The sequence below is a fragment of the Gasterosteus aculeatus genome, chromosome 8 (assembly GCF_964276395.1).
Source record: "Gasterosteus aculeatus chromosome 8, fGasAcu3.hap1.1, whole genome shotgun sequence".
Lineage (NCBI taxonomy): Eukaryota > Metazoa > Chordata > Actinopteri > Perciformes > Gasterosteidae > Gasterosteus > Gasterosteus aculeatus.
The window spans coordinates 12,382,000-12,394,146 of NC_135695.1; the positions used below are offsets into that span (position 1 = coordinate 12,382,000).

General features: G+C 43.1%; 1 protein-coding gene across 12 annotated transcripts in view; it reads left to right on the forward strand.

Moving 5' to 3' along the window:
• LOC120823474 (3',5'-cyclic-AMP phosphodiesterase 4C) overlaps positions 1–12,147 on the forward strand; it is a 71,326-nt gene that overhangs the window by 51,097 nt on the left and 8,082 nt on the right. For 5 of the 12 annotated variants that reach the window (XM_040183462.2, XM_078108231.1, XM_040183463.2 and 2 more), the window contains 7 exons: positions 6,200–6,391; positions 7,167–7,208; positions 8,299–8,335; positions 8,709–8,782; positions 8,865–8,914; positions 9,145–9,257; positions 10,472–10,565. In XM_040183462.2, coding sequence (XP_040039396.1) covers positions 6,200–6,391; positions 7,167–7,208; positions 8,299–8,335; positions 8,709–8,782; positions 8,865–8,914; positions 9,145–9,257; positions 10,472–10,565 — 602 coding nt within the window. Of the gene's footprint in view, positions 1–5,107; positions 6,011–6,199; positions 6,392–7,166; positions 7,209–8,298; positions 8,336–8,708; positions 8,783–8,864; positions 8,915–9,144; positions 9,258–10,471; positions 10,566–12,147 lie in introns of those variants that run through there. The other 7 variants (XM_078108233.1, XM_078108234.1, XM_040183466.2 and 4 more) reach the window with 3 other exon arrangements.

The following is a 12,147-nucleotide window of genomic DNA, read 5'->3' on the forward strand; positions in this document are numbered from 1 at the left end:
ATACTAAATAAACTAAAAACAGCACAGAAAAACTTGGCGAAAACACACACACCACCCCGTTGTCCACATGTAGCCGTGTCCCGCTGATCGGCGATGTGATTGGCCGCTCCTGCTTTGTCCCTCGGCTAATTACTGCAGGAAGTGGCACACTCCTGCTTTACCTATACTGAAAGATGCCAATTAGTGCAGTATGAACATGATTAGAGGAACACTCAGCATGGCCTGTTGCTGGGCAAAGACAGACTGTGTGTGTGTGTGTGTGTGTGTGTGTGTGTGTGTGTGTGTGTGTGTGTGTGTGTGTGTGTGTGTGTGTGTGTGTGTGTGTGTGTGTGTGTGTGTGTGTTCGTGCCCTGAGCTGTCCTGTCTACTGGTGCACCAATGTGATGTAAGTTTGTTTGATTTTCAGGTCGATACTGGAGCCAAATCTAGATCTCTACTGCTGGGGCTATAATCACATGCTGGCTGTTTGTGTGTGTGTGAGTGTGTTTGGTTCTGGCCCAGTGTGTTACCCTACCCACCAGTTTCTAATCATGTTAATGCTGATCTGCCACTGTATGGATTTCTCCCCGGCTGGACGGACAGAGCTAATCACTGCACATAGACTCTGCGATCAATACACGTCCGGAGGAGTGAGGCGCCCAGCACTCCAAAAAACACTTGAGCGCTTCCCCAGTCACATTCATATATAAAGGACCAGTCAGCTACAATTCATCTAGTTTGACTTTGTTTAACCGCAGCGCCACAGTTCAAACACCAAAGACTACAAGAAGCTCGCCAGCCAAAGTGTTTTTTGACCAAACAACAAATCACTGCCAGCTCTGGTCAGCCGCCCAACTCCCAAGGATATGGATCAAGGCCTTTAATGTTGCAGCCGCTGACCATTTTTAAGAGTCCTTCCTCTTGCCTGTAGGTCAAAGGTCACACGAAAAATAATAACACAGCAGCTGGTTTGACTCTGCGCAACCTTCTCCTCCCCTTGGCTATATTTAGAGAGACATGAGTTGCTCTGAGATCAGATGTTGATGTTGGACACAGAGTGTTTGCTCTGTTTGGACAGCTATCCTCAGTGGCCGAGCAGGATGGAAAGAGCAGCCGGCTCTTCGTGGAGGTGTGGCGCTCCGTTCCAATCCAAGATGATTGTAATCAACGCTCAAAGTAGTTTTCTAGCAAGAAGAGTAACATTTAATGGTTCTTTTAAACATTCTCTTTCTTCTCTCTGCAGTGGACTGATTACAGTAATTCAACCTGTACAGGGTCTTAAATCCAATGACCCAAAATAGGGTATAGGATTATCCTGCACACATTTTCAGTGTATTTCGATTTTTTATTTTTGTTCAAATTTGCTTCCATGAGGTGAGAATTGCAGTGACTGGATCCTAGGTGAGCTTGTGCGTCTTATCGCAGTTTCTTTGATGCAATGTGGTAAAACAAACAGTTCACTGGAAGTGGCAGCGTGTGGCCTTGTATTTATCTTGTGACGGTTTCTGTCACCGATTGTTCATCTTGGGGCCTTTGTGGTTGCAGTGGTATTTTCTAGATGTCGGACTTCAGTTTCTCTTGCGTTGTTGCGACTCCTGATATTCAGGCTGAACCTTCCCTAGTCATTGCTTATGCAGTGGCAAACTTGTACAGAATGAATCCGCACATTAAGCCAGCTGGTTGCTTTGTTCAAGAGCACTTTTGCTGTTGATGTTGAGCTATGCGACATTGTGGAAGGCTTAGTATTACTACTGTGAGAAGTAAACTTTTAATGTAGGCCGTATTAAAAGTATCTAGCTTATGTACAAGTAGACCTATTTTTGGATTTCTGGGCATTTTTAAGCCGTATCACAAATAAAACTGACAACTTGAAATAAGGAAGCGATGCAACACTGATCCTTGACTTCACTCAAACTGAAGACATCATAATTTCCTGTTTCAATGGATTCAAATCGTGATGAAATCATGAAGATATTGCAATACCAAATGGTGTTGACATATAATCACCAACAATGTGATGAAATTCTGTTAAATCTATTGCTTACTTCTGATTTAATCAGTATTGTTATGCACGGGGCAAACTTATTCAGTGTCATCTAAAAATATTTCTTTGTTTTGTCTTTAATATAACTTAAAGCTGTTTATTTTGCCCTAACATCATTATTAAGGAAGAAAGGAAGTATTTAATTCCCTTTATAGTATACAAAAATTGTCTTGACCATTTTTTTTTTGTATAGTCTATTTTACTTATTGATCTATAAGAAAACATGCTATATATGATCAAAATGACAAGGTTTGTTTGATCAACTCTGAAACGGATAGTTTGAACACATGACTGTAGTTACAAAATGCAAGTTGGATGATCTTGCTTTGATAAGCACAGATCTGCAGTCTTGCTACCCAACATGTCCTTGAGTCTCCTGTCATGAGCGTGTAGCCCCCTCCCCCCATTACACACACACACGCACACACACACACACAGTGATGGTTTTTAGGTGGAAAGATCTGGCAGGGTGTTTTTATTTCGCTTTCAGACCAAATGTACTATACGTTTGAGGTGTGAAGCAAACAAACCTCCTTTTTAGCCCCTGAACACTCTTACTACCACATACTCACAGACCCACACACACACACACACACATGTGTACGCACACACACTAACAAGCATGCAGATCACATAAAGTGTTCCCTAGTCCGTTTTCTTCCTCGCCTCTTGCCTCCTTCCTGGTGTGATGCTTTACCCCTCCAGCTAATTCCCACGCTTCAAGGGAAGAAAACAGGAGGGAGCGTGTGTGTGAATTGACCTTTAACCCTGGATCTGTGTCATCCCCTCATCAGATAACATCTGGCCTTGACGCTTGTTTTCTGTATCGCTCACATACATAACAGAAAGCTCCTTAAATCCCTCGGCCCCGGTTCCCATGACCACGCCATCAACATGGGTGCACGGACGATATCTGAAACTGCACGACGTATTTCCTAACCTGCGGTTTACATTTTTTTGTAGTTACAAAGGCTTATCTTGAGAAAAGCTCACATAAGGATGAAATAAAGTCCACCTTACAATTAAGAATGTAGCTGTCAAAGTGACTGTACCAAGTACTTAGTAGATATTTACTTAGATATTTTTAAATATGGTGTATAGCTGTTCGCAGTTCACTGCGGTATGACGTTTTATTTCATTGAATACAGTTTATATCAATGAGTAGATCTGTTACAAAATTTAGAAAAAAATATTTGAGTTGGGGAAAGCAGGAATATTATGGAATGTTTGCCTGACTTACAATTTATTAATCAATTATCAAAATAGTTTCTTTTGATTGACATGTGGATTAATTGAGTACATAATAGCATTACTCAGCTTTTAAGCAAAAGGCAAATGAGCAAACGCTCATCCTGCCTGATGATAATATGGAAAGTTTCTTGTTTACTTCCACACTTTGCCATCTTATTGTTTGCTTTCAAAAAGATCCGCCCTCTCCAAATGTCGAAGAGGTGCAAACTAAACATCCTGGGAACAAAAGCAGAAGTGTGTGTTGTGTGTGTGTGTGTGTGTGTGTGTGTGTGTGTGTGTGTGTGTGTGTGTGTGTGTGTGTGTGTGTGTGTGTGTGTGTGTGTGTGTGTGTGTGTGTGTGAGAGAAGTTTAGTAAAACACAGTTAAAGAGAGAAAAGGGAGCCTTCACCTACGTCAGAGAAATGGTGAAACAATGCTGGAGGCAGGAGACGGAGCAAGGTCAACTTGTTATGTATGCTGCAAGGCTGCCTGCCTGCGTGTCTGTTTATCCGCCTCTGTCTGTTTAAAGGTGGCATGTCTGTCATAGCTTGTTGCAAAAGCGTTTTTTGCCCAACTGGCCTTTCCAGCGTTTGGCTTGATATCCTTTAAATTTGTTCTATGACTTTTGTTATTTAGTCTTACCAGAACAAAAACCTCAAATGCGCTCAAGGATGTATATCGTTGTCATCTAGTGTCTATTTGATTTTTTTTTTTTTATCCCTATTGTCCTACGTGAACATTCACAAAATTGGTCAGCAAGGATTGAAAAAAGTTCAAATAAAAAAACAATTGTGTGGAGCTAAATGCCCAAAACAAGATTTCAGCAGTGGGATGTTGCAGTGCCACATTTCCTCAGTAGTGGGGGCTGTCTCCCCTTCACACGCCTGTTGGCTTCTGCTACTTCTGGATGAGAATGAACGGCATCGACCTGCAGCGGCTGCTGAGCTCAGAACGACTACGCGTCAGTGGTGCTCGCAGCTGTTTGAGTATGCGTCCGTTTGTATATTGAGTATAATCGAGGCTTTAAAGATAAGGGCAAAGTCAATAAATGGGATTAATTATTCAGACAGCGCCATCCACTTTTGATATGATGGACAGCTACAATAATGTCATATTTGTTGATCTCAGTAAACTGAGCTGGGTCATTTTTAAACATGTATGTAACGTGTGCGTCGATACCATCCAACCTTGTTCAACCTTAGTAGCAGCCATGTGCACTGTAAGGTGTCCCTGAGAAGAGGGGCTTCCATACCCCACCTGCTCAGCTATACACAAGTTTAAAAGGAAATATGGAGAGCAAGTCTTGTATTTCTACTTGTCATCTCGAAGCACTCAACCAATCAGAACGAAACCGAGTCCTCCATGTATGTATTCATGAGGAGGGGATAAATCATCTTGCCTGCGGGGGTACCTACGTTCGCTCCGTCACAAGTCTCCCATTCCCCTCTTTCCTGGCAGGCAGATCTATTTATAGCTTCTGACGTCACTGGTCTCCTCTGATGGAGCCTCGTCACGGCCGACTTCACTGAGCCGAGGGAGGGGGGGGGGGGGGGGGTGAAGGTGTGAATACGGTTGGGTGAGGTTTTGTGGAGGGGTGAGGGTGTCATCACGGAGGCAAGCCCCGCTGCAGTCCTCCCCCTCCTCTCTGCCGTGTCGCACCAATCAGGTGTGAGATGCTGAACCACATCACTGTGCTGGATACAGCCTCCTTGATGACCCCCAACTCGTCCTCTTCCCTGCTTCTGTGAATGATGTCTTTCATTCAGCATCAATTGCAGAAGAGACAACTTTCGTTTAGCATGTACTGCTATTGCTGGAGTTAAAAAGAAGGAACAGAAGCAACCTTCCACTGCTCTTTTGTTTCAGTTTTCTATCGCCGTGACCAAGGAAGGGGGGGGGGTGTTAACAGATATCAATTGATCCAACTGATATAGTATAGTTAACGGTATAGTTGTTTTGTTGAGGACCGTATTGTTGGTAAGGGAAGAAGTGAACAGTTGTAACCAAGTTGTAGTCGCTGGTTTCACCCTTTGAATGAAAGCCGGCGTACGTTGTGTCTGTGTGCCCTTGAGCCCGGCGCAGCACCACCTTTAACCCTCCGCTACAGTTTTACCCGTCGACGACGAGGGCCTCAGGTACTTGGTTCAGTAATAGGGGGACCTATTCAATGTGGGGGACGCGATGGGGGGACGCACCTTGTAGGAATCAGTGTTGACGTCATGCGGAGATAGTAGAGGTGTGTGTGTGTGTGTATATGTGTGTGTGTGTGTGTGTGTGTGTGTGTGTGTGTGTGTGTGTGTGTGTGTGTGTGTGTGTGTGTGTGTGTGTGTGTGCGTGCAAACACAAGGTCACCTGCTTATAAAGACTCTCAGTCAGGGCAGACCATTTGAATCCAAGCGTTTGCTATTATGGGGCTTTTTTCACACTTCCACACAAATATCTACACATACTCTATTCTTGTATTTTATCATGTCAATTATATTTGTGAATGGGATAATTCATTGTGAGAAACATTTGATATCTGGACATGCAGCCCTGTGCATGCATGCACTTACTCTGCTTTTGCAGAGCTTTAATGTACGTAGCTTATCTCGGCCTTGTAGTATCCCAATCATTCTCAGGGCGGTTTCCATGGTTTGAATGTAATACTGAGATACAACCCTGTCAATGTTTTTACTCTTTTACTCATTACTCTCTCTGTTTTGTTTTATTTCTTAATGAACTGCTCTGCTGCTTTTGTTCTCCTATGATATTGAGGTAAGGAAATGTAGTTCATTAGCAGTAATAGTACTAGTACCCGTAGCAGTTGTACTAGTAACAGTAGTGGTAGTCATAGTAGCATCAGTCATGAAATGGAAGGTAAATTGAAGTGAAACAGAATGACACTGTGGGCTAATTAGTGGAGACTACAGTAGTGTTGATGTGTTTCTTCTGTCTCTTCTGTAGTTTTGATGTTGAGAATGGCTTGTCGGCGGGTCGCAGTCCACTGGACTCTCAGACCAGCCCGGGTTCTGGGCTGGTTCTTCAGGCCAACTTTCCCCACAGTCAACGGCGCGAGTCCTTCCTCTACCGCTCCGACTCCGACTTTGACCTTTCACCCAAAAACATGTCCCGCAACTCGTCTACTGCCAGCGACCTGTGAGTATTTTGAATGTACTTTCTTGGTCATTGTGACACCAGCAGGCCGACCTGCCTTCAAAGTGCAAAACATGAAGTGACTGCTGGTCAGAAGACGCTGCTACCAACTTTCCGACAACAGTAGATGGCGGAAGGTTTTAAAGAGCCTAATCAATTTGACAGTGACACATTGATATTTACCAATATGCATATTAGTTATCTTTTGTATCTGTGTCCGGAGGTGCTGGTCCTGGATACCAACACATTACTCCATCTCTTTCCCAAGCCACTCAGTAAATGTGTTTATCAAGAGTGGAAATCTGGGGTTAATAATAGATTATCTAATGAATAATTTAATTACTTTTACCAAAATGGAACATAAAGTTACTAGAACGTATTCAAAGGAATTGAAACAGAAACATTTTTGAGTTGTGACGCTTTCATTTCATTTGATTTAAATGTAAAATATGTAGCATCAGGAGATATGAATGGAATCCCTTCTGTTATGAATGGATTGTTAATATTTTTTCATGTCTATCTTCCCCCTTAAAAGTGAATTTAGGCCTTAGAGAGGCTCTTGGTAGCAGAGCCAATGTTTGTCAGCATAAACAGCCGTCATGTTTAGTTCCGTACATACAACTAAAGCAAAAACCAATCATCTTGGCTCAAAAGTTTCTCCACCAGTTTCTGCCTGTTTATAAGCCAAAGGTTTCTGTGTGCAGCTAGCAGTCTATTTGAAGCCAGAGTGTAAATGGGGCCTCGACCACCAATAGCTGTCGCTCCTTTTGTTTTGAAGGGAGGAGGGATTGAAGCATTGGGAAATCAATAGGCCACCTCGGTGAGAACCAGTTTAAAGACTGCTGTGACCTGTTTGTCCATCTCCTCAGGCTTTGCCATGTTGTCATGAGTCAAACCTACTAGCACTTCCACATCCCCCCTCCCTCGTCCACCTGACACTTTCTGTTACTACGGGCTGAAGAACATGTCGTGGACGCTCAACTGCAAAGTGATCCTACCTGCAATGTGTTTTTCACAGTCCCAGCAAGCATTTGACAGACGGTGATCTGGTATCCCAAGTATAAAAAATTCATTAGTTAATTTGACAATAAGTCTTTTTGATATTTAATTTTGCAAAACAATGAAAAACAATACACAGTTATTTATTGTTGAAATGTTTGCTGGACAGATTGACTCTAAAACTGTATTTTTCACTGGCAGCATGGATTTGCCTGGAAGTCTGAATAGTTCATTTTGTGTCCTCTCCAGAAGTTTGCTTTCACAAGACCCCATGCACGAACAACTCCTTGCCTTGTTGAACAAATATATATCTTGGAGGCAAAACTCGTAACAACAGAAAATAGTCTATCATAAAATAGTCTAGTATATTAATGCCACAATAGATTTTTACCAATCACTCAGGTTGAGTTGGCTTTTATACCTGTTTTTGTTGGACCAGTGGCCGACATGCTGGAAATAACGGCCAGTTTTACTTGGCAAGCTTCATAAGAACCAAATGTTCAGAGAACTAAAACAATAAGGTTTGATATTTCTGCCTTTTGGATTTTATCACTTAATCATTTTGGTTTATTGGAACTGGAATTTAACCACAATGGTTAGGCGCAGAATTTGTGAGTAACCAGTGTTCTGTGTTTTTATTTTATATTGTTGTATTTTAACGTTTTTAAAACAGTGGTTCTTTGACTGAAAGCTGCATCTTTGCCTCTAAGACATATTTGTATAACTAAGATAATCTCCCCTCCTTATGTCCAGTGTTCTTAGACCAAACAAGGGCCGCACCCTACTTCCCTCTTCCTTTACAATCCTCACATTAAGACTTGTCATTGTTTTGTATTTTGAAAGTTTTATTTGTATCACATGTCTACACGCTGCTTCCTGAGCGGATATCTGTTTGTCTGTGGTTTTCATAGGCATGGAGAAGACATGATAGTGACTCCATTTGCACAGGTTAGTAACATTTTTATAATTCTGTGTGACCAGAAATTGTAGTCAAAAGTATAATAGACAATCCAGCCCAAATGACTACCTGCACAGCAGGAGGCCAGAAGTTTGGTTTAACATTAGAGACGGTTGTACGATTACACGATATAATTTGTTAATCAGGTGGATTTATAAATCAGTGAATTACCTCATTGAAGAACATGCTGCTGCAACACTCAGTTCATCTGAAGAAATATTATTTATCGGATTGATTAATTTGTTCAGACATTAAGCAAGGATACACCAGATGTATGATGTGTGTTAGGCCATTACAAACGGTACTCCTTCCATACGCATCCATGCAACAACACAACTCACTCCTCTCCTTTTCCTTTCCAAGGTTCTTGCCAGTCTGCGAACAGTGAGAAGTAACTTTGCTGTTATGACAAATCTGCAAGAGCGTGTAGCAAACAAGTAAGAACTAGAAAAAACCGACTGAATGACTCAACTGTTATTTTCTTGTTCTACTAACGTATGAACTGTTTTCCCGTTGCAGGCGCCCAACAAGCAGCAACCAGCCATCCATGTGCAAGCCATGTCTTACAGGTCAGTGTTAATATCTCCATGTTACATCTGTGAATGTTTTTTTGTCATTCATTCATAAGATACTATATTAGTTAACATGAAAGACATGTTAAAGAGTATTTTCTTAATAGTTCTTCTTATTTAAATGACTGAACATCTTCCTCTTAAGAACTACACCACCGCCCTGGATCACTCATAGCAGTCCCACAACTGACCTGGGACATTTGTTTGTGTGACCTCTGACCTTTCAGAGGAGCCGTATCAGAAGCTGGCGGTGGAGACGCTAGAAGAGCTGGACTGGTGTTTGGACCAACTGGAGACGCTGCAGACGAGACATTCTGTTGGAGAGATGGCATCCAATAAGGTGTGGAGAACTTTGCCCAATTATTGAGACGGTTTCTGAATCTGTTAGTTAAGAGCCTATATAAGCAAAGTTTTTTGTATCAAAACGTTTAAAATGTATTACAATTAAATTCTGAGTGATGATCGTAATGATTATTTCTTACAATTTCAGCTTTCAAATATGAATCACACAGGTCGCATCCTCGCAGATCTGATTTTGTAGCTTCTTTTTCTTGTTTCTTGTTCATTCTTGTTAGAAAACAGATTTGAGAAACATGAGGGGAGAAAGTCAGTTGTTACGACACATACAGCTGCAGTGTGAACACACCCAGAAACAGATGAATTGCTTATTTTCTCCACCTAAGGGAGTTCGTCATCATCTACTCGCTTCTCAACATCCCTTTACCGTACGGCTCCTCACTCATCCCGCCTCCATCCCTCAGTCAGCCAATCAGATCGCACGCCTCCGCCCAGCCCCTGAAGCCCGGCGGATCTGATTGGACAGAGAATGGGGAGCAACATGCAGGGCGGGGCGGGGTCCCTCTCCCGCTTTATGTTTCTACGTCAACACGTGATAGTGGTTCTCACGCTTTCTCCCCGACGCTAAACCACATAGCCAGCCACCCCACGCGAACCCCTCCGTTACGACACGCCCCCATCACCTGCGGCTCAGCACACGTGACTGTGCGGGGCCGGACTCCTATTCGCGCTCAAACTGGTCCCGCTGAGTGTGGACTACAGTTTAGCGAGCACCTCGTCCCCCGAGCTGGGAAACTTATTGGTATTTTTAGCGACCTGTGACATCGACATGCGCGGGTCGACATGTGTGTGTCGGCTCTCTGCGTTGGTCTCAGACAGGTGAGGTGACGGGAGAAGCTGCTGGCTTGCCTTGTTTACATCGCCAGTGCAGGCGTTGTACGGGGGGCGGGGCTTAATGCTAATGACTGGCTTGTGACTCTGCATTAAGCCCCGCCCCCCCTCGGCCGGACTGAATGTTGAGTTCGTTCGTGTCAATGTATGCAGGTTGTAAATAAATCCTAACATTTTACACTGCTTGGTCAGACAACACAGTCTTACTCATGGCTCCTGTTTAAAAGGATCATGAGGTAAAGATATTTCTTAACTTCATGCAAGTTTATGGTATATATTAAAGACTGTATCACAATTTAGTTCCATACTGTTGTTTTAAACATGCTACACAGGGGACAAACGACATGTTTTGTTTTGTGCACACAGTTTAAGAGGATGCTGAACCGCGAGCTGACGCAGCTATCAGAGACAAGCCGCTCGGGGAATCAGGTGTCAGAGTTCATCGCCAACACCTTCCTAGGTGAGTTTTAGTGTCCGACGAATGAACAAAAGGACACTCGCTTTGCAGTAGAGAACCAGTTGTTCCCCATTTTAAAAGAGTTCATGAAGTCGAGTTAGCTAAAGCTGATGCAGGAAAGTACTACAGCTTCGCAGTCCCTAAAGTTATGATTTGATGCACACATTTTATTAACTGTCATTGTTGTGAATGGGGCTGTCTACGGTGCTCTGCTATAGAGATGTGCGTGTGCATAATTGCATTGCATGTTTTATTGACAGCTATGTATGTATACAGTATGTGTGTGTGTTTGTATATATACATATACAGTGTGTATATGTGTGTATATATGTGTATATGTGTTTTCAGAAAGGGAATGGGGGGAGATTGCTTTTGAGGGAAAGGAAGCGGAACAAGAGGATTGATGAAGCGATGAGAAAGCCAGCATTGGCAGCGCTGGTTAGAGAGGAGGATTTTTTATTTTGCAACTGAAAGTATGAAGAGAGCATCTTCCTGAAGAAGAGGGAAGATGAGATGACTGTTTATTAAATTGCGAGGAATAAAAAAAGATGAGGATTTTTCCCTCTCTGAAAAGGAGAAGGAAGCGTGGCGACAGACAGCATTCCCGGACACATTGTGTGGCGTTGTCGTAGCAACAGGGTGCAATATTATTAGACGGCGTGCTGCATCAATAGGAGGCTCAGTCTTCTACAGCCCTGCCGGCAGGATGGAGGTCCAGCCGAAGGAGGACGGAGCTGTCGATCGGCTACCGTTTTGACATGAGTGCCTCGCCGTGGAGCCCGACCGCATTTGGAAATGAACCCCGGGGTTTTCAGTGTGAGGAAGAGGAGGCACTGCGAGAGAGGTGAGAAAGGCCGTGGAGCGCCTTGTGTGACGCTGCCACTCAGGTCTCTCTGCATCCTTACGGTGGCTTGTAGCCGGGCTCTTTTGCTGGATCTCGTTCCTGCCGGGCTAATTAAAAAAACGTGGATGTGAACTACTCCGGATGATATGTGCACGTGAGGTTGCGCAGGCTGTCTGTGATGTCATAGTGGGATCGTTATTTCCTTGGTTTGTACAAATACGGATGAGTCATTATGGTGTATGCTGGGACAGCGTCGTTAGTGTCAACAGGTCATTAAAGATTAGGATGATGCTCTTGGTGGAAACCTTGTTTGCTTCTGCTGAAAGGACAAAGAGCTCCACTGTGGGTTACAAAAATAAATCTCCTACAGGCGATGAAGCCTTTCCAAACCCACATAAAGGAAAAACATCTGGGAAACAGGAGAGGCACTTAGTGTGCTGAGCTCCTGAGAAGCTGACTGGTTTCACCCATCACCCGTAGCTTTCTACTACCGGTGTTCTGTTTGTATACATCCTTTTGTGCTCCAATACTGCCGGTGTACTTGATTGTGACCTTCCGACCATTATCTATTCACAGTAATAACCCGTAAACAAAAATAAATCTAAAAAAGTCTATAAATAATTACATTTTTACATTTAATTGTACATGCTTTGTTACTGTGAATCTATAATTCATTAACTGCGTACAGGCTCATTTGCTTAGTCAAAGAAGGCCCATTTTTGTGTTGAAATCATAAAAATG